We start from the raw sequence: 20,527 nt of genomic DNA on the forward strand, positions 1-20,527 counted from the left end.
CCTGGGAGAGTGCACGTTCCCGGGAATCACGGGTTTGGAAGGGCCTCTCCCACCTGTCACCGTTCTCCGCGGCCTGGGGATTTCCGATCCAATTCTCTCAGTTGGTCCGGGGGGGCCGCGCGTGGTGTGGGCACCAGCTGCCACGGTTTGAGGGGACCGCCTCCCCAATTCTCCCAGCCGGCCCGGGAAGGGGGAAGGGAGTGACTCTGGCCGCTTGCCGCCCCGCCCGGTGAAGCCCGCGTGCCTCGGCGATCTCACCCGAGCGGCTTCTCTCAGCCAGCCAACCGTTATAGGATGGGGTACGCTGTCTTTTTTATCTCTGTTGTGGCTTTGGGAGCTGTTCTGTATTGTTTCTACTCCCCTAGTAGCTGTCCTGGAGAAGAAACTAAGATCCGTGCGTCTTACTAAGCCGCCATCTTCTCAAAAAAGTCCCTTTTAATAGGACCAATCCATCTCTAGTGTATTGCATTCCAGCAACCTTAGTAAACTCAAACAATGATCAGTGTAAATAGCAAGTAACTTGCCAGGAAACAAACAGAATTCTTTAAAGGGAAATCAAATAATCATCCCTTAGTGACATAACATTTAAAACGGCCAGTCCCTAAACAAAATTACGAACATGCAAAAAAGTTGAGAAATTATCCCTGAAATAAGCTAATCGATAGAAACAGACTCATAACTGACAGAGGTGATGGGATTAGCAGATAAGCAACTATCTGTATAAAAACTTACTTATTTAAGTATTTAATAATATTTATTTATGCAAACCAGAAACAATATAAACATATAAACACACACACATAAATCACTTCATCACATCCTAATAAATTGTGTGAAAATCAATAAGAAAAAGAAAATCTTAAAATCTGCCAGGGAAAAAAATCATTACATATAGAGAATAAATATCATACTGATGGCAGACATCTCATTGGAAGAATGCAACTCAGAAGAAATGTAACAATGTCTTTAATGTGATGAAACAATTAAAAAAAAAGACTTCATACCTGGAATTCTACATATAGTAAAAATATCCTTTAAAATATTGAATGAACCCACTGATTTGAAACAATTATAATAAGTAAACTCATAGAGTCAGAATCTAGAATATAGGTTACCAGGGGATGGTGGGGGGGTAGATTGCAGATAAGGAATGGAAAAAAAGGCTTAAAATGTACAGGGTTCCTATCTGGAATGATGGAAGTGTTTGGTAATAAATGGTGACGATGATAGCTCAACATTGTAGACAGTTAGCAGCACTGAAAGGTATATCTGAATCTGCTACAAATACGTTATATTGTATGCATGGTGTGCTGGTTTGAAAAGAAGTATGCCCCCTAAGAAAAGCCATGTTTTAATATAAATCCCATTTCATAAAGGTAGAATAATCTCTATTCAATACTGTATATTTGAAACTATGATAGGATCATCCCTGGATGATGTGATTTAATCAAGAATGGTTGTTAAAGTGGATTAGGGGACGACATGTCTCCACCCATTTGGGTGGATCTTGATTGGTTTATTGGAGTCCTATAAAAGAGGAAATATTTTGGAGAATGAAAGAGATTCAGAGAGAGCAACACTATGAAGCAGAGAGTCCACCAGCCAGCGACCTTTGGAGATGAAGAAGGAAAATGCCTCCTGGGGAGCTTCATGAAACCAGAAGCCAGGAGAAGACGCTAGCAGATGATGCCGTGTTCACCCTGTGCCCTTCCAGATGAGAGAGAGAAGCCCTGACTGTGCTTGCCATGTGCCAATCCACTTGCGAGAGAAACCCTGAACTTCATCGGCCTTCTTGAACCAAGGTATCTTTCCCTGGATGCCTTAGATTGAACAATTCTATAGACTTGTTTTAATTGGGACATTTTCTCGGCCTTAGAACTGTAAACTAACATCTTATGAGATTCCCCTTTTAAAAAGCCATTCCATTTCTGGTATATTGCATTCTGGCAGCTAGCAAACTAGAACACATGGTAATAGAATAAAAATTAAAACAAAAAAATCATGGAACTGCACAACACAGTGAGGCCTAAGTTAAATCATGGACATTAATTAGTAGCACAATTATAAAAATATATTATTATCAGTTGTAACAAATGTTCTACATCAATGCAAAGTGTTGGTCGTGGGGTGGTACATGGGAACCGTGTGTTTTATGCATGATTGTTCTGTAAGTCTACAACCTCTCTAATAGAAAATAATTACTTAAAAAATAAAATAGAGAGAGGATGGAGCTCACACGCGGCCGTGCAGGACTCGCCCAAAGCCGCTAGCGCGGGGAGGCTGCGCTCACCTTGGTCCATGGACGCCGGTGCGGCCGCAGCGTAAACGAGCCAGTTCAAGAAAGAAATCTCTAAACATTTCAAATTGCATACTGACCAACTTGTGTTAATATATGCTGGAAAAATTTTTAAAAATCAAGATACTTTGATTCAGCATGGAATTCATGATGTACTTACTGTTCACCTTGTCATCAAAACACAAAACAGGCCTCAGGTTCATTCAGCTCAGCAAACAAACACCACTGGAAGCAATGTTACCACATCATCTGCTCCTAATAGTAGCTCCATATCTGGTTCTGCCCCTAGTAACCCTTTCGGTTTAGACCCTGGAACTTGCCAGGAATCCAGCAATGATGCGAAACCAGGACCGAGCTTTGAGTAACCTGGAAAGCATTCCAGGGGGATATAATGCTTTACGACTCATGTGCACTGATATTCAAGAACCAGTGCTGAGTGCTGCACAAGAGCAGTTGGGTGGTAATCCATTTGCTTCCACAGTGAGCAATACATCATCAGGTGAAGGTAGTCAGCCTTCTCATACAGAGAATAGAGATCCATTACCCAATCCATGGGCTTCCCCAGCTTCCCAGAGCTCATCAGCTTCCAGTGGCACCACCAGCACTGCGGGTGGCACTGGTGGCAGTACTTCCAGGGGCACTGGTGGGCAGAGCACTACTGCACCAAATTTGGGGCCTGGAGTAGGAGATGCAGAATCCTGACACACATCAGCAATGTCAAACCCTAGAGCAAGGCAAGCCCTGTTACAGATTCAACAGGGCTTGCAGACATAGCAACGGAAGCCCCTGGCCTCATCCCAAGCTACAGATTTCAGCAACAACTGGAGCAGCTCAGTGCAATGGGATTTTTGAACCGTGAAGCAAACTTGCAAGCACTAATAGTAACAGGAGGTGATATCAATGCAGCTTTTGAAAGGTTATTGGGTTCCTAGCCATGATAGCAGCATTTCTGTATCTTGAAAAAATGTAATTTATTTTTGATAACAACCCTTAATCTTTAAAATACCTGCTTTATTTCACTTAGACTCTTGGAGTTCTGTGCTAAATACCTGCTTTATTTCACTTAGACTCTTGGAGTTCTGTGCTATTATATAAACAAACCCAATATGATACATTTTAAGGTGGCATGCAGTAAGATGTGTGGGCTTTTCTTTTTGTGTGGGTTTTTTGTTTGTTGTTTATTTTGAACAGTGTGAATCAATGGTTTTTTTTTTCTTTTCCCATTTAAGACTACTGCATGCATCCAATGTTCTGCATTTATTGTAATTTTTTAAAAACAGCACCTTTTTATAGTTGGGTGAACTGATTTTTGTCCTGCATCTGTCCAGTTTATTTGCTTTTTAAACATTAGCCTGAGGTAGTAATTTATGTAGAATGAAAGCATTAAAAAGAAGCAAAAAATAAAATAAAATAAAATAGATAAAAAAATCGAGGGGGGCACCTTAAGAATTAAAAAGATGAGTAAAGATATTACATGTTTATGTTTTACTGAAAATGTGCCAAATTTGCTTTCATTTTGAAGCATATTTCTACTGCATACTGAATTCTGGATTTATGGATTTTATTTTCTTTCACCACTTTAAATATGTCATTGCACTGGTAGGACTTGCATAGATTCTGAGAAGAATCTGCATTATTTTCTTATCTTTATTGCTCAGTATTTAATGTGTCTCTTTTCCCCTGGCTTCTTTAAAATATCCTCACTATCACTGGTTCTTAAAAATATGATTAAATTGTCTTTTGTTGAGATTTTCTTCATGCTTACGCTGACTTTGTTATCCTGAGGTTCTTGGATCTTTGGCTTTATATCTTTAATCAAATTTAGAAAGTGTCAGTCATGATTTCTTAAAATATTTTGTCTGCTCTTCCCTCTCCCTCTCCTTCCTCTTAGACTTTGTTTACATATATGATAAACCATCTCATATTCTTTTCCAGCTCACTGAATCTCTGTTCATTTCATGTTCAGTCCTTGAAGTATATTTAGTTCATTTAGTAAATTTTCTATTGCGTACGATCATTACATATTCACTGTCTCTATTCTATCAAACCTATTCAATAAAATTTCATATATTGTATTTTTGGGGTCTTTTTTTCTATTTCCCTTGGCATTATGTTTATATCTCCCTTGAAGTTGGTTATAAATTTATAACAGCTCATTAAATTGTTTGCCTTATAATTCTACTATCTCTGTCATTACTCAATCATTTCTATTGACTGATTTTTCTCTACATTATTCCAGCTTGCTTCTTTGCAGAATAACTTTTTTATTAGATGGTAGATACTGTGAATTTTACTTTGTTGAATGCTGGTTTTTGTGTCTTCCTTGAAAGAATGCTGGTTTGGTGTACTTTGTTCTGGCAGGCAGTTAAAGCTTTTGCATGTTAGCATTATCTATTCTGGATTTTTAAAACAGTTTTTAAGGCAAATCTAGAAAAGTCTTTTCTGTAGGGCTACTTTAACCCCACAATTAAAATGAGACCATTATGAGTCTCCACTGCATATGGCACAATTTTAATAAAAGTATACTCTGGGATAAAATCGAATGTTTCCCAGGCCTGTGTGATCTCTGATAGATGCTTGGCTTTTAAGTCACTGGTGATTTTTATTTTCTCACCATTCACTTTTTGCTTCCAAATATCTCACTGTTGGAAAAGGAAGATACAAATTCAAAATGAGGAAAAATAGAGTGAAACTTTTAGTTAGATTGAATTTAAATGTATCAATATAAGCTCATGGCTTTATATGAATATATATAGATAGATATTAAAAATAAGCAGCACACATAGCAATGAGCACATCTAGTGCACAAATCTTTGTTTCTGAGCTCTCGCTCCATTAAAATAAAGAACACCCTAGGAGAAATGACAATCACTGAGGTTTGAGAGGGGAAAGTATAAGATGAGCATAGAATATCTTGTTTTGTAATAAAGTTAGGGTACTCAAAGAATGATGGGTACATGTCAAAAGAACACAGAAGCCAGTTTGGGAGGGTGTATTAGCAAAATCCAGGGCAAATTGAATATCAGCATTAATAATAACAATAATAGATTATAACCTATTGAATAAAATAAGAAATTGTGAGTCCAAATAGATTTAATATATTAATGGAAACATAAATAAATGGATTAAAAAGGACAGCTCTTTCTTTGAATAAAATGTCAATGAATAACTGCATAGAAATAATAGAAAACAATGCAATTAGAATATAACCAGGTGACAACTACGATAAGAATTAATCACCAATTAATTGGTGAAATAAGATTCACCAATTGATGCTAAACCTGGTCATACAAATCTGTTGAGAAATAGGTATTTACATAATTTCAAATTAAGTTCCCACAAGATACTTATAAATACAAAAGAAAAAATTGTCATGTTTGAGGAAAAATCTCATCGTCATCACCTAAATCCTGTGATCAGTGCAAACACTTGCAGTAGTGAGTCAAATCAACATCATGTGTCTCCTAGTAGAAGGCACTGACAGGGACCACAAGTAGAAAATCATTTCCGTAGTATTTCTGCCAAGAATTGCATAACTTGATTCCTTATCTCGAGGAAATGCTAGACAAACCCAATTCAAAGGAAATTCTACAAATAATCTGCCTCCAAATATGCTTAGATGAGGAAAACAAGGACTGGCTGAGGAACCAGTACAAATAAAGAAACAAATATGATATGACAGCTAAATGCAGCGCTTTATCCTGGATTGAATCTTCAATCCTACAAAAAGCTTATTTGGGAAATTGGTGAAACCTGAATAAAGATTATGGATTCAATTGAGTCAGCAAACTTTTTCTCCAAAGTGCCCAGTAGTAAATATTTAAGGTTTTGCGGGGCTCAGTGTCTCTGTCCCAACTACAACTCTGCTGTAGTGGCATGAAAGCAGTGATAGAAAATATGCAAATTAACGAGCATACTGTGTTCAAATAAAACATTATTCTTGACCATAGACTTGAAAAACAGTGTTTAGCAGGGGCAGGGCATGCAAATATTAAGGGGTAGCATGAGGCAATTCTTTGTACATGAAAATAATATTTTCTGTAGTCAGTTAACAGTGTTAAACCAATGTCAATTTCCTATTTTGTTATTGAACTATTGTCACGTAAGATGCTGCCATGGGGGGAAGTTACTATGCTTCTTTTATTTTTTTTTCTTTTGGATGCTGTATGGCAGGTTCACATTGCATTATTTTTCCATGTGACTATCCCGTTATTCCAGCACCATTTATTGAATTTTTTGTTTGTTGGTTTTTGGGAAAGTGCATGGACCTGTAATCAAAGGGTCTCTCGCATGGCAGGAGAGAATTCTACCACTGAGCTACCCTGGCACTCCTTCTGTGTTCTTTTCTTTTTTTGCAAGTCTGAACTTATTTCCTAATAAAAAGCTTATAACATATATTGACATTTCATTTTGGTTTACATATAATTTTATGTGATAACTGTGTTGATAATTGTATTCTAATTATGGTAAAAGACTGTCTTTATTTTTAGGAAATGCATTTTAGGAAATATCCTATGAAATGTTTAAGAAATATACAATGGTTTACAATGTCTATATCTTCCTCTAAAACAGTTCAAAAATAAATAGTGTACATGGCATGTATGTATGTATGTAAAGAGAGAAAAGGATAAAGCAAATGTTAATATTTGAATGTTCTAGTAGAAAGCTTAAAAGAAATTCTTTGTATGATTCTTTTGGTTTTTCTAGAAGTCTGGAATTATTTGAAATGAAATATATATATATGATTTATATTTCTTCAAAATAATCTAAATAAAGGGGTATAAGTGTATAGACATCATAATAAAATGAGATTGACCATTATCTGGTAGTAAGATAAATGATTGACATATGGGTTTCATTAAAGTATTATCTTTCTTTTGTGATCATTTAAACATTTTCAAAATGAAGTTTTTACACATATAGATACACAGACACACGTAAACCAGAGTTTTAAAGGTTTGGGGAAGTCCTTGTAGTATCATTTACAGTAGCTGCCATGATTGATTTTTTGGGGGTGAGGTGATAATTGAGCAAGAGAAATAAAAAAATCTTTCTACCTGCCCTCATAATTTTATTTTCTAGAATACATCCTTGAAAATTTAAAGAGTTGAACACACACAGGCTTTCAAAGTAACAACTCTTAAGTGTTCACGGTACTTCAAAAGAAAATCAGTGTTAAACATGATGAATTTTATAACTCCAAATTAGTGAGAGAAATAACAAAAATTTTAATGGTAGTCATCTGTAGGAGATAGCAAAAGTTGACATTTTTTTCTTAGCTATACTTTTCTACAATTTTTGGAATTTTCTAAAACAATATTTTCTAAAATCTTTATTATTTATGACAAAATAATAGGTTACATACTTTTTGAGATTCCTCAATTTCCCAGAGAACAGTTTAAATATTAAAATTGTTAATTTTCAGATCTTTAATCAACAGGAATTGAACATGTCTAAATTGAAGCAACATTGTACCAACTTTTTATATACAAATGAGAATTATTTCAATCAGTATTTGCGGATGAAGCATTCAATCCGATAAAAACATGTGCATGAGATGTTGGCATCCTTAGAATTGTGGGAGGAAAAATGAATGCTTGGACTTTGTGCAACTTAATGAATCTTTACACTAACACTAGGAATTTGTTTTTATTTGTCCCATGTTTCCACATAAGGGAGTGGCAGTTTAGAAAGGAAAAATGGCCTGTCTGTTATTATTTAGGTCATTTGTTGGATAGTCAGAATTCGTACCCTCATCTCTCTATTTCCAAAGTTTGTGGGTTATCCATAGCATGTTGACACACAGTACACTACAAACCCTCATTTCAAATATCACTGAAAATATTATTCTAAAGGAATTCCTTGTCTTTGTGAGACCTGGGTCAAAATCTGTTGGAAGCTGAATTTGTAGCAAATTACAGTTCTCAGTGAACATATTTTCCTTTGGTCTTATTGGCTAACAGGTTTAATACTCAGCACATATTTCACAGCAGCTTTTACATCCTTATTTCTCAAACTATAGATTATAGGATTTAGCATAGGGGTCACTACTCCATAAAACACAGAAATAAGCCCCTCTGAAGCTTGCATCTTGCTTTTTCCAAGCACGTCTTGAGATTTGGGTTTTGCATACATAAAGAAAATGGTACCATAAAATATGATCACCACAGTCAGGTGTGAGGAGCAGGTGGAAAAGGCCTTGCCTCTCCCTGTGGCTGATTTCATTCTCAAGATGGTGTAGAGGATGAACATGTAGGAGAAGAAGATGACCAGCAGTGGAAGAACCAGGAAGACCACATTGGACACCAGCATGCTGGTAACATTGAGGGATGTATCAGCACAAGCCAACTTGAGGACAGCTAAGATTTCACATAAGAAATGATGAATAATGTTATTTCCACAGAAAGGCAACTGCATAGCAAGAACTGTTTGCACAATTGAGTTGATTCCACCAGACAACCACGATATGGAAGCCATCAGCACATACACCATCCTACTCATGATGATGGGGTACCTCAGAGGGTTGCAGATGGCCACATAGCGGTCAAAAGCCATCATGCCAAGGAGCAAACACTCTGTTGACCCCATGGCAAATCCGAGGAACATCTGCACTGCACATCCAGAGAAGGAAATGTTTCTTTTCTTTGAGATTAAGCTCACCAGTGTCGAGGGAACAGAGGAGGATGTATAGCAGATATCCAGGAAAGAGAGGTTTCCCAGGAAGAAGTACATGGGGGTGTGAAGACGAGCGTCAAAGATGCTTGCTATGATGAGAACCCCATTGCCAGTAAGAATCACTAGATACATTATAAGAATTAGAGCAAAGAATGTGATCTCAAGTTTTGGATGGCCAGAAAGACCCAGAAGAATGAATTCTCCTACAAATGTCTGGTTAGTACTCACCATGTCTCAGCTTCCATAAGGCAAAGAACACCTACAATAAAATTTTCACTGTGAAGTGACGAATATAACAGATGTCTTGAATAAATATTAGTGTAAAGTGAATAATAGGAATGCTTGCTTAGAAAATGTCATTTGGTTTCCTGCAGCAATATCTGTGGGGAGAATACACTGATATTAGGAAGTTGAGAGTTTCTGTGCCCCATGGATAATGTATGGAGGTCAAGATACAATCAGAAACAAATTCAGAAGTAATTTTTCCTGCTGTCCATAGCATAGTCTTGAGTTGAGGTTTCTAAATCCCTGGAATGTTACAGACTATAGGCCTAACTTTAAGTCATCAGTGGGCAATAGTGAAGGCAAAAGGCAACCCTGTAAAGACTGGAACTCTGACTTCATAATTAACTTAGAAGTTTGATATTTGAATTGAACTACATTACAATTTAATGTCTGTTCAAGGGCAAAATTATCTGTGTTTTGTACAAACAGCTCAGTCTTAATATTTATGTTTCTCGGGGTAAAATCACAGCAGGTATATGATGGACAATCTTTGGAGAACAGTATGTAGTATGTAGTATATTCCATACTTTCAGAGTAATTCTTGATAATGTATTTGTTTAAATCAACCTGAGAAAAGAGTAATCATATTAAGTGTGTGTACATATGTATAGCATCTTATGCTTTATGCATTAAATTTACCAAATAATACAAATCAATTATTCTTTTTAATCCTCACTTATTTTTCAAATTTGAAAGACAGTATGCAGCCAAGGTTATCTAGCCTATAGGTGTAAAGGGGATCTTGAAGCTCAGATCTTTGCCAACAAATTCTAGGGCTCTTTAGGGCCACAGCACCACAAATTATTGTACTTTGTCTTCCCTCTAAAGAATATCTAGAAACTTGGCCTTGGAGGAATAATGAAATGAATCAATTATTTCAGTCTTTCAAAATTTCAAATGCTAATATCACATAGAGATATTGCCAAACTCCAAATTCTAGGGCAGGATCTGTGAGCATTTCTTTTAAGCTTCCAAGGGATGCTGGATCTATTGGAAATGGGGCCACACTTTGAGTAGCAAGACCTTAGTTTACCTGTAATGAGTGGGTGGATAATTTGGACATTTTTTACCTCAATGGTTTATCTTTTGTTTTATCATATGGATTATCTTAACAACCTGTAAAATTTCCAAGAACATACTTATTTTATGTTTTACCTCAAATATCATGGTCACATCTCATTGTTCAGTACCTTTCAGAAAAAAATATTATTGAAAATCAGGTTTTATTAAAGTAAGTTAAATTTTGTTAGACCACTACATGGGATATTACTGATACCCTACCTCAGATCCAGTCCCATTCCAAACAGAGTAAGAAAAGAAGCAAATAAGATGACTGCCATGACAAAGTTCACAATTTTGTGGGGGAAACAGGAAAACTACAAGTGGGACAATTTGATATAGAATAAAATTACTTTATGTGACTCATATGTATTCCTAGAAACAATTTAATGAAAAGTAAACAAATTAACGGAGAGTTCAGGAACAGTTTTTGACTTAGGCTCAATCTGGAGGTAAAGAAAGGATTAGACAGGTACAAAAGAGAAGAGAGGAGGAGAAGTATCTCAGAGTGGAGAGCAGAATGAGCAAAGTTAGGTAGTAAACAGATTGACGTTTCCTCCTATTTGGACAAGGAAGTTTCTATGGAGGAGTGTCGGACAAGCACATCTGGGAAGATAAATAAAGGAGGTGTAGGTAAAGGTTGAAAAGTCAAGCCAATATGGACAGTTCTTTTTATGGGGAAGAGGCCCACTTTAGAAAGCATCAAAGAGGGGTGAGCGTTTAAACCCCGTGACTCAGGCTCCCCTCCAAACTTAACATTGTACAATGCAATTTTATGAGCAGAAAAGTCACATAGGGAATGAAAACATTTAGATTAATGAGGTCATCATTAAGTCGACTGGTACATGAATATTCAAGTTTTCCAAATCACCACCTATTTTCAGGTTAACCAAAATTAAAAGTTTAGGGTTCTTGTGGGCTAACAGTTTTGAAAATAAATGTCAGCACACACTACTCCACTCTTATTCAATTCCTCATGTGATAACAAACAGAAAAACTTTCTCTACAGGATATAATGCCTCAAGTCAGAAGCCAGCAGGGATTCTCAATACAGACAAAAAATCATTTAAAGAATAGAATCCATTTGACTTAGATGAGAGAGGCAATTGAGGGAATGTTGGATCCATATTTCAGAGACGACAAAATTGAACTTCAAGGGATTTTCAGTTTTTATTTTCCACTTTAAGATCTGAAGTACCTACAAAACCCTTCATTTTCATTTATTCAAACAGCTTTTATTGCAGGCTTTTATGTGTCAGATATTCATCTTGAAATCCTGTTAGCTTGGCTGAGGTTACATGACTAATAATGGGCAAAGGCAAGACCCAAAGCCCATGCTCTTTCCCCTGCCTCCTTGCCTAACAGGTGGTATTAAAGCCTGTATAGAAGTCATATGCCAACAACAGAGAAGAGTCAGCGAGTGCCATATGTAAAGGGAGCTCATAAAGACTGTACTCAGTTAACAAGTGCAGAAAGAGAATATCTTGGTCTTAAGGCTTCGGTACCTCCTATGATGGAGGAAGGCTCCGTGCTGTGGGAGTCAATCATAAACCTGAGAAAACTCCACTTCCTGTGAAATGATTCTACACACATTCCAATTACACTGGACGATAAGTCATAAAAGTTATCCCTGAGTGCGGTCCAGAAATTGGTCAGCAGATGCCTTAGATAAGGGAGCCTGGTCATGAAGGTGAACAGAAGAAAGGTAAAAACACATCAACTTACTTGGAAACGTAACAGTGTTTCAGGTCCAACCCCTTTGGATCCAGGCCCGGAGAATCCATTGGCTCCCCTTCCAGGGAGCTGTACTACCATGTAGCTTAGGCCACCTAAACTGCTCCTCCAGGCCACCTGCTCCAAGTTTTCCCCTCCCAGGCAGGAATCCCCTCAACAACCCAAACCCATCTTGAATCAGGCCTTCCCAGATACCTTTGTTTTGTTCTGCTCCCAGCGCCTTAAGCTGCTGATCTTGCATTTTGTGAGACAGCAAGAGGCCTGTGGAAGGAGCTGGTCTGTCTTGCTCATCCCCCTGCAATTATTGTCTAGCTCAGTGGCCTCACGTGATACTTGGGTTTTGATGATTAGATAAATACTTAACTTTTTGAGACTCTTAAGCAATTTCCCTGTACAGTATTTTTTAATCCCATGATCAGGACAACTTTAATATGCCCCAGTTGTTCATTTGCCACAGACTCTGAGTTGAAAATAATAATAATAATTAATATCTTTCAGTTAGTACTAGAAAAATGACATTTTATATAGAGGGTCACCAGTCTAATAAATGTAAGAAAACCAAATATGCATTTCAACAGGTGATTTAGAACAGTGAAATACTATTGGGAATTAGGATCAAAGTTCAGGGCTCTAATTTAGTGCCTCAGCTTTCTCATTTGTAAAATAGTCATAAAAATATTTGTTTTACTTTTCTCATAGGATTATTGTGAATAAAATGTCAGTTAGCATGTCAAAATAGTTGTATGGATTAATGGCATACATAGATATAATAATAACAATAATAAATGGATTTTGGTAATAATAAATTCACAGTTGTGTTGCCTCAAGTTATTCATATGACAACTTCATATTTATAATAAGACTTTCAGTTATAGATTGAAAGACACAGTTTCATGGTTTTTTGAACTTACCTTTAAACTGATCAATTATTTTCACCCATTGGAAGAGTCAGTTAATAGTGCCTTAATATTTATGTCAGCATTCCCAATTAAGATCAGGTTCAACAAATGATGCCAGATTCCGCAGATGTAGAAGAGTAAATATCTGTTATGCAACAGCAATTGTAATTGTTCCCCAACTCCCCAAAGCAATTTAAAGTTGGAGTGAGAGATGTGTAGAATGGCTAAACTTGTTGCATCAGGGACAGTGTCCCACAGATCCAATTAAGATTGGTGTTGGAAATAAGTTGTGCTGAACAAGAGTTTAAAAAAGGAAAGAAAAAAGGACAGAAAGAAAGAAAATCTGCCTGTCATGTAACTTTAAGAAATAGGACAAATATTTATCCAACAATCTTTATGAAATGTGAGAGATTTTAAATTCAAAATATATTTACCTAAAGAAAGTTAAAGCCAAATGCTAGGTATGAAAAAATTATCTTAGGTATTATGAGTAAAATGAAACAGGTTTTGCCATAAGTTAAAAACATGTTGTTAAACTTTTTTGCTTGTTTTATCTGTACTCTTAAGGAAAAGTTAATGTTTTCTGGGATGTGCCAACCCTGCTTTTGAAGAGCTTGAGTCAGCACTGCCCTAAGACCAAACTAACACAAAGAGTTAGGCATGGATTTCATTGGGACTTACAAACAAATCTTTCCTGGTAATGGCTGTCCAGAAAAAGAAGTCAGGACCCTGTACAAGGGCAGGGAGGGCAAGGGACAGCTTATAAGGATTTTGGACAAAGACATTTCATTGATTATGAGAGCAGGGTTTCAGCAGGGTGTCATGACACAGGTGTCTGGAGATTTGTTATCAACAGTGATCAAGGGAGGGGAGTTTTAATGTTTCGTTTACCATACCGTCTGTACATTCTACCTCCCTACCTCACTGGAGGTGGCTATGTGTAGGGGCCAGGCTCTGTGTCCCCACCACCCCCATGCAGCAGACTGCACTGACTATAGGACAAACATTGCATCCATATTCCACAATAATGGTATGAGAAACAACAGAACTCTAGGAGCCCCTTATACAAAGATAACAACCCCAAAAAGAGATGTTACAATGGCCAAGAAAAGGAATTATACACTTGACATGGATTCTACTGATAATTGATCAGTTATGTATGTGCTCTTGCATATGATTCAAAACTTATTAAACATTGTGCAAGTTATCAGGAATATATATGCAAAACTGCACATTAATTAAGGCATAGGTGCCACCTTGTGCTGCGATAATGATATCTAAGGTCATTCTATTTTGTAAAATTGCTTTCCTAAGATGTGTGATTTCTTCATTTAGCAAGAGTATTTGGAACATTAAGTGCTGAGGCAGTGTGATTGGCTAAAGTTGCCACATGTTTTTCAGTAACTATTGTAGCCTACCTCGTGCAAGAATGGTTAAAGGATAATACTACAGGGAGTGTGTTCAACTATTTCCCCAATTACTAGGAGTATGGGCTAAAGAATCATATATGTAGGGGGGCATGGGGCTGTCCCTATGTACAGTGTCTTGTCTACTGTATATGTTAGCGTAAATAGGGCCAACCATATTGCCCATGGGTCCATAGCCATTTCTTAGGGGCAGGATACACCCCATATTGGTGGGAAATATCTTGCCAATGGGAAAAGACTCTTGTTTTGTAGCTTAACAGTAAAATTACACAATTTAGGGGGTAGCCACCCCACATAAAAGTTGGTCCACACAGACAGGGCCAACAAGGTCTACTGTTTAAATTCTACCATCAGCTCAATACAGATTGGAGCTTGTTCGGCAGTTCTGAACAATGGAGGAGATGTAAGCCCTGGTCCCATTATAAGATGGTAGTTGAATTTCAGTCTTATATGAGAAGATTCTTTTCCAAATTTTCTGATACATTGAATTCTTCTAGGCCAGCAGGGTGTTTCACCCAGTCCAATTTGTAGGGGTCACAGTACAAGGAAGGCTGGTAGTGTCTTAGGATGGTAAGTCATTGCAAACCCAATAATGGATTCCATTGTGGGCATGAGTTGCTGCTGAAGCCCACTCTAGGATGGTACTTGCTAAGATGCTACACTAGAAAGATATTTATGGGGAACAATAAAGGGTAATTCCTGCTGGTCTAGTAATAAACATGCTAGAGTTCCATTAGTTGACAACAAGGTATCAGGCAAAGGAATCTTATGGGGAAGCTTTAAATATCAGATATTCTCCCCCTCCAAATCTTGATAGTCCTCTACTGCTATATCAGTTGTTAATCTGGGCATAAGAAGGGTCCACATAGACATGCATAAGGTTCCCATGGGAATAAGAGGTCCCCAGATTGGTGATAAAAATTTTAAAAGCTATATTTTGTATAAATGATAGATTATAATATTTTGAGTGATTTCTTAAAATTTCCAACCACGAGGCCGCATAGGCCAAAGCACCTCATTCTCCCTGTTTTGTATGATCTGAGGTACAGGAAACAATAAATTATTATCATTTTCTCTTTTGGCTGTAAAGCAGCTGGCTCTTTAATTTGTATTTTCAGGGCCTGCAGGGGTCCTTCCATTAACATTTCAATGGAAGCAGGTGCAGCAGCCCACAGGCTTGCATTCAAACAAGTTAAGGCCTGGTAGATCCTTTTAGTCCGCTGTTACAAGGACCTTTTTAATCATCTTTCAACTGTTCCTTTAGATGCCATTCATTCTTTCAATAAGGCCTGCACCCACGGGATTATAATGTAAATGAAATGCCCATGCGATATCCTGATCCATGGCCCATAATTGGGTTATTTGCCCAGTGAAATGAGTCCCTCAATCACTGTCTATTTGTGTAGGTACTCCATAGAGAGTGATTACTTCCTCCAAACAGCAAATGGTGGCCTGTTGGTTTACCTTCCCCACCGGGAAAGTTAGCAACAGTCCTGTAGCCATGTCCACAGCAGTAAAAGCATACCTCTCCCTCCTGACAGTGGAAGGAGACCGATGTAATTCACCTACCATGGGATCACCAGGATTTGTGATGGGCCAATATGTCCCATCTACTGTGGTAACCAATGTGATCAATGCAGGGAGAATAAAGTGCACTCTCTAGAGATTTTCCACTAACTGCTGGTGCATGATTGACAGTTGGAACTGCTGAGCAAGATGCCATGGGGTTTGATACCCTTGGTGTTCACTTTTCCAATGAAACCATTCCACCACTTCCCTGGTTTCATCTGTGCTGCCCCATGCTCATGCAAGTGCATTTACTTCCACAATCCTGAGTAATGCGTTGGGAGTATGGACAGGGACATGATGAACAGTTATCTTTCATCATTGGCAGATGTCTCAAATGTCTTTCCACAACTTTTGTCCACAGAGGGGGCAATCTATGTCTGTCCATTGTTGCTGCTTCCAGGTTGCCATCCAGGTTATGAAGTCATTGTAAAAGCCCAGCAGTTGATATTTAGTGTTTCTCTTGGTTTATGTACTATCACCATCCATACTGCTCTTAATTCATCCCGTTGACTGCTTTGCATAGCACCAGTTCCCACCATATACTATCAGTATTGGAATATACTGCCACAGCTGTCCATGTGGGAGGCTGCCCATTAGCAGATTCAACAGACTTGGAAAGCTACTCCTGCCTTCAATAGTGGGCATCTCAACAGCTATTTAAGGGGTGGCAACTTTAGCTGTTGAATCTTCTATATAAGACACTGGTCTGAGAATCTCATGTGTTTCTGCATTCAGAGGGCTGGTGTTGAAAATACTGCACTGTAGCAGGTAGGCTTTCTATTTGGTCAATGTGCTCAGTTGGACACTACCAGAGCATGGCTCAGAAACTCAATTATTCATCCCTGAATAAGAATAGCCATTTTCAAGGTAACTGGGCATCTTTGTATCAGTCCCTCCACTTGCAATATGGCATTGTATGCAGCATACATTTGCTTTTCCAGGGGACTGTATCTAAGTTCTGCCACTTTCCATAATTTTGACCAATAGCCAAGAGGTATTCATTTAGAATGCTGTTTCTCCCAAAGCCAATATCAGTGCTGGCTACATCCAACTCACAGAGTAGGTCTGGATCTATGCCCTCCAGTGTTTGTGTCTGTGCTATTTCCCTTTTTATCTTTTCAAAGCAGCCTGTTGGGAGGTATCCCATTCCCAGGGATGACCTTTCCCACTCAAAACACAAAGGTTTAAACATTTGAGCTAAATAAGGAACACAATGTTTTCAATATCTCAACAACCACAAGAAAGCAATTTGCTGTTTAGGTGTTTATGGGGAAACATTGCACCTTATCAATTACAGCAGAAGGTATAGTTTTTTGTTCTACCCAGCCATACAACACCCAAGAATTTTCAAAGCAGACAAGCCCTTGCAGCTTGTTGCAATTGACCTCCTATCCCAGACTCTCAAAGTGAGATAGCAATGAGCCTGAGGTTTCTTTTAATTTTGAAACAGAGTTACGGGTTAACATGACATCATCAATATAATAAAATAGAGTTACACTTGTGGGACTTTTCCATTTAGCCAAATCCTTTGCATTGAGACCATGGCAAATGGTTGGACTGTGTACTTAGCCTTGAGTAGTGCAATAAAAGTCCATTGTTGGCCTCCCCAAGTAAAAGTAAATGCAGGTGGCCTTGATTGTCCTAGGGATTTACTAAAGAAAGCATTAACAAGATCTAATACAAATGATATTGATACAGAATACTAATTTCTTATAATAAACCAGCCATGTTTGGGGCTGCTGCATACAACAGAGGTGCTATTTTGTTTAACTCCTGTAAATCTACTGTCATATACCACATTCAATCAGGCTTTCATTTTGGCCATACAGGATTACTGAAACAGCTATGAGTGGGTATTATTCTCTCCATCTACTCCAACTCCTTTATAGTGGTTAAGATTTCTTGATGCCCTCCCAGATATTTATTTTGTAACCATGACCCTTCAAAGCAGGGGTATTTTTATAGAGGACCATTTTGCCTTGCCCTTTAAGACCACTTTGATCATTCTACTTTGGAGGTAGAATTCCCCTACAGTGGCATTCTGTAGATCAATTTCTAAAATCTATTCCAATATAGAGGAAATATATACCATATACACTTGAGTGGGGGGCAATCTCCCAATCTTTAAAGTTAGATTGTGCAACTTTGCCTGATTCATTTTCCTCCCAAAACTGTCTATGGCCAGTACTGGCGCACAGAATGAGCCCAGATTCCCAATGATTAAGGTGCATTTGGCTCCCATATCTACCAGTGTTAACATTAGCTGTTGGTTATTAGCGAACCAGTTGATGTTTGGCAGTATGAAAGCCATTGTCCCATCTGGATTAGGTTGTTGTCACTACAGAGACCCTGCAGCTGCTGGCCCCTCTTTTCTGGGTTGAATCACATTGGGTATTGCTTTTGGTTCTGTTTAAAAAGACCAATAGCATGTTGGTGGTGGTTTTCGAATTTCTGGCACCTTTCCCCAACCCTTGCTTTCTTCAAACCCCACATTTGTTTAATTCAATTTAGCCTTTAACTAACAAGATTTTAGCATGTAAAAAAATGTTTATTGTTTCAGCTAACTCCTTGTGCTTTAATTATTTTCCTCCCACAAAGCAAAGGATCTCAGCATCTCATGCACAGGTTTATATTAAGTTAAACATCTTCCCTGCAAAACTTGATTAAAAACCCCTCTTTCCATTGTTATGTAAAAAATGGTTGCAATGTGACTTTGAAAGAAGAATTATAAAAGGAGAATCGGGGCATCATCAAAAAATTGTTAAATGTATGTTAAGTATATGTGATGGTTTGGAGCTATGTACCCTCCCCCCAAGCAAACAAACAAACATGTTCTTAATCTTTATCCATTCCTGTGAATGTGAACTCTTATTGGACATTTTAATGAGGTGTGGCAGAGCTGAATCTGGGTACATCTTAATCCTGTTACTATTATAGGGAAGGCCACACAGAGAGAGAAAGCCACAGAAGAAGCAGTCAGAATATGATTGTTCGTGGAACCAGGAAGAGAAAAGAGAGAATAGGGGAGCCTGCCATGTGCATTGTCATGTGACATAAAAGTCAAGGTCAAAGGATCACCAGCAGTCAGCCCCCAAAACCCATAGTCTTGTGGGAGAAAGCATCACTTTGATGATCCCTGGATTTGGTTATCTCCTAGCCTCAAAATTGTGAACCAATAATTCCCTTTGTTTAAACCAACCCATTGAATGGTATTTGCTTTGGCAGCCAGAAGAACTGAAACAGTGCAATATTAACTGATAAGTAAATATTCTTAACAATTACAAAAAATTTTTTTTAAGTGTAAAAATGAAGAGACTGTTGTCAATTTGTTGCCTCACAAATACATCATTTTAATATTTCTTTTAGTCATTAAGAGTAATAGTATTCATCAGGCCTGTATGTTGATTTATCATTTGAGGTGCAATGAGCAATTGGTTTAAAGTTTTTTTTTTTTAATGTGTAGCAGTTAAGGTCTCACAGGATATATTTTAAGAAGTGATATTAATTGGGCGAGTGGTATGAACTTTTAAAATTTTCTGGATAAATTACTCCCCAGACAGGGGATAATACCTACCTACCCTAAATGCAAGGTACATTTCATTCCTTTCATTGTATGGATTTTAATACCTTTGATTATTCTCTCAACTGTTGATGGACACTTGGTTTGTTTCCATCTTTTGCCTTTGTAAATAATGCTGTTATGAATTTGGTGTATAGATATCTGTTCAAGTCCCTACCTTCAATCCTTTTGGGTACATACCAAGAAGTGGGATTTCCAGGTCCTATGGTAATTCTGTTTTTAGCTTTTTGAGGGACCAACAAACTCATTTCTAGTGGGTTTTGTTTGATTGCCCTGATGCCAATGATATTGAGCACATTTTCATGTGCTTATTGGCTATTTGCACATCTTCTTTGGAGAAATGTCTTTTTAAGTCTTTTGTTTATTTTTAAATTAGGTTATTTGTCTTTTTGTTGTTAAGTTGTAGTTTCTTTATATATTTTGGATGTTAAATATTAATTGGATATATGATGCAGCAGAGTATTTTTCCACTTTCTTAAGAATGCCTTTGACATACAAAGCTTTCAATTTTGCTGAATTCCATTTTATCAATTTTATTGTTGTTACTTGTGTTTTTGGTTTCCACTTACATTTTAATGCAAGCATAATGTGGTTTGTGACATGTGTGTATGTGGAGTGTATGTATGTTTGTGTTTATGCTGGTACAGAAATACTGTTCCTGCTCTCTTAAGTAAACTGCTTTTTTCTCAGAATTCCAAAATGTTAAAGAGAAACATGCAATCCATGTGAATATTACAGTTTAAAGCTGTGCTAGTAGCTAGATTACAGCTTATTAGACTTTACTGAAATGCATTAGTTCCATAATGTGCTATACATATTTATCTGACTTCATGCCCCAAATATTCATTCTGGCTATTTTTTTTCCTTTGTGAAACTTAAAAATGTGGCTTTACTTTCGTCCTGCAATATTATTTCTTTTATGGCTTACCTCTATTTGTTTTCATTCCAAAAAAGGGTTGAGTATGTCATCCCATGTGGAGACCTCATATAGAGAATAAGTTCT

At 37.5% G+C, this 20,527-nt stretch overlaps 1 protein-coding gene and 1 pseudogene across 1 annotated transcript; one reads left to right on the forward strand and one right to left on the reverse strand.

The window, feature by feature from the left end:
• LOC143655692 (ubiquilin-1-like) overlaps positions 1 to 3,688 on the forward strand; it is a 5,736-nt pseudogene extending 2,048 nt beyond the window's left edge.
• Positions 3,689 to 8,245: 4,557 nt separating this feature from the next.
• LOC143659196 (olfactory receptor 13C4-like) lies at positions 8,246 to 9,202 on the reverse strand. The gene has a single exon (XM_077131898.1). It carries the CDS (start codon positions 9,200 to 9,202, stop codon positions 8,246 to 8,248), a length of 957 nt encoding a protein of 318 aa, XP_076988013.1.
• Between the last annotated feature and the right edge of the window lie 11,325 nt (positions 9,203 to 20,527).

Source organism: Tamandua tetradactyla, chromosome 2 (assembly GCF_023851605.1).
Source record: "Tamandua tetradactyla isolate mTamTet1 chromosome 2, mTamTet1.pri, whole genome shotgun sequence".
Classification (NCBI taxonomy): Eukaryota; Metazoa; Chordata; class Mammalia; order Pilosa; family Myrmecophagidae; genus Tamandua; species Tamandua tetradactyla.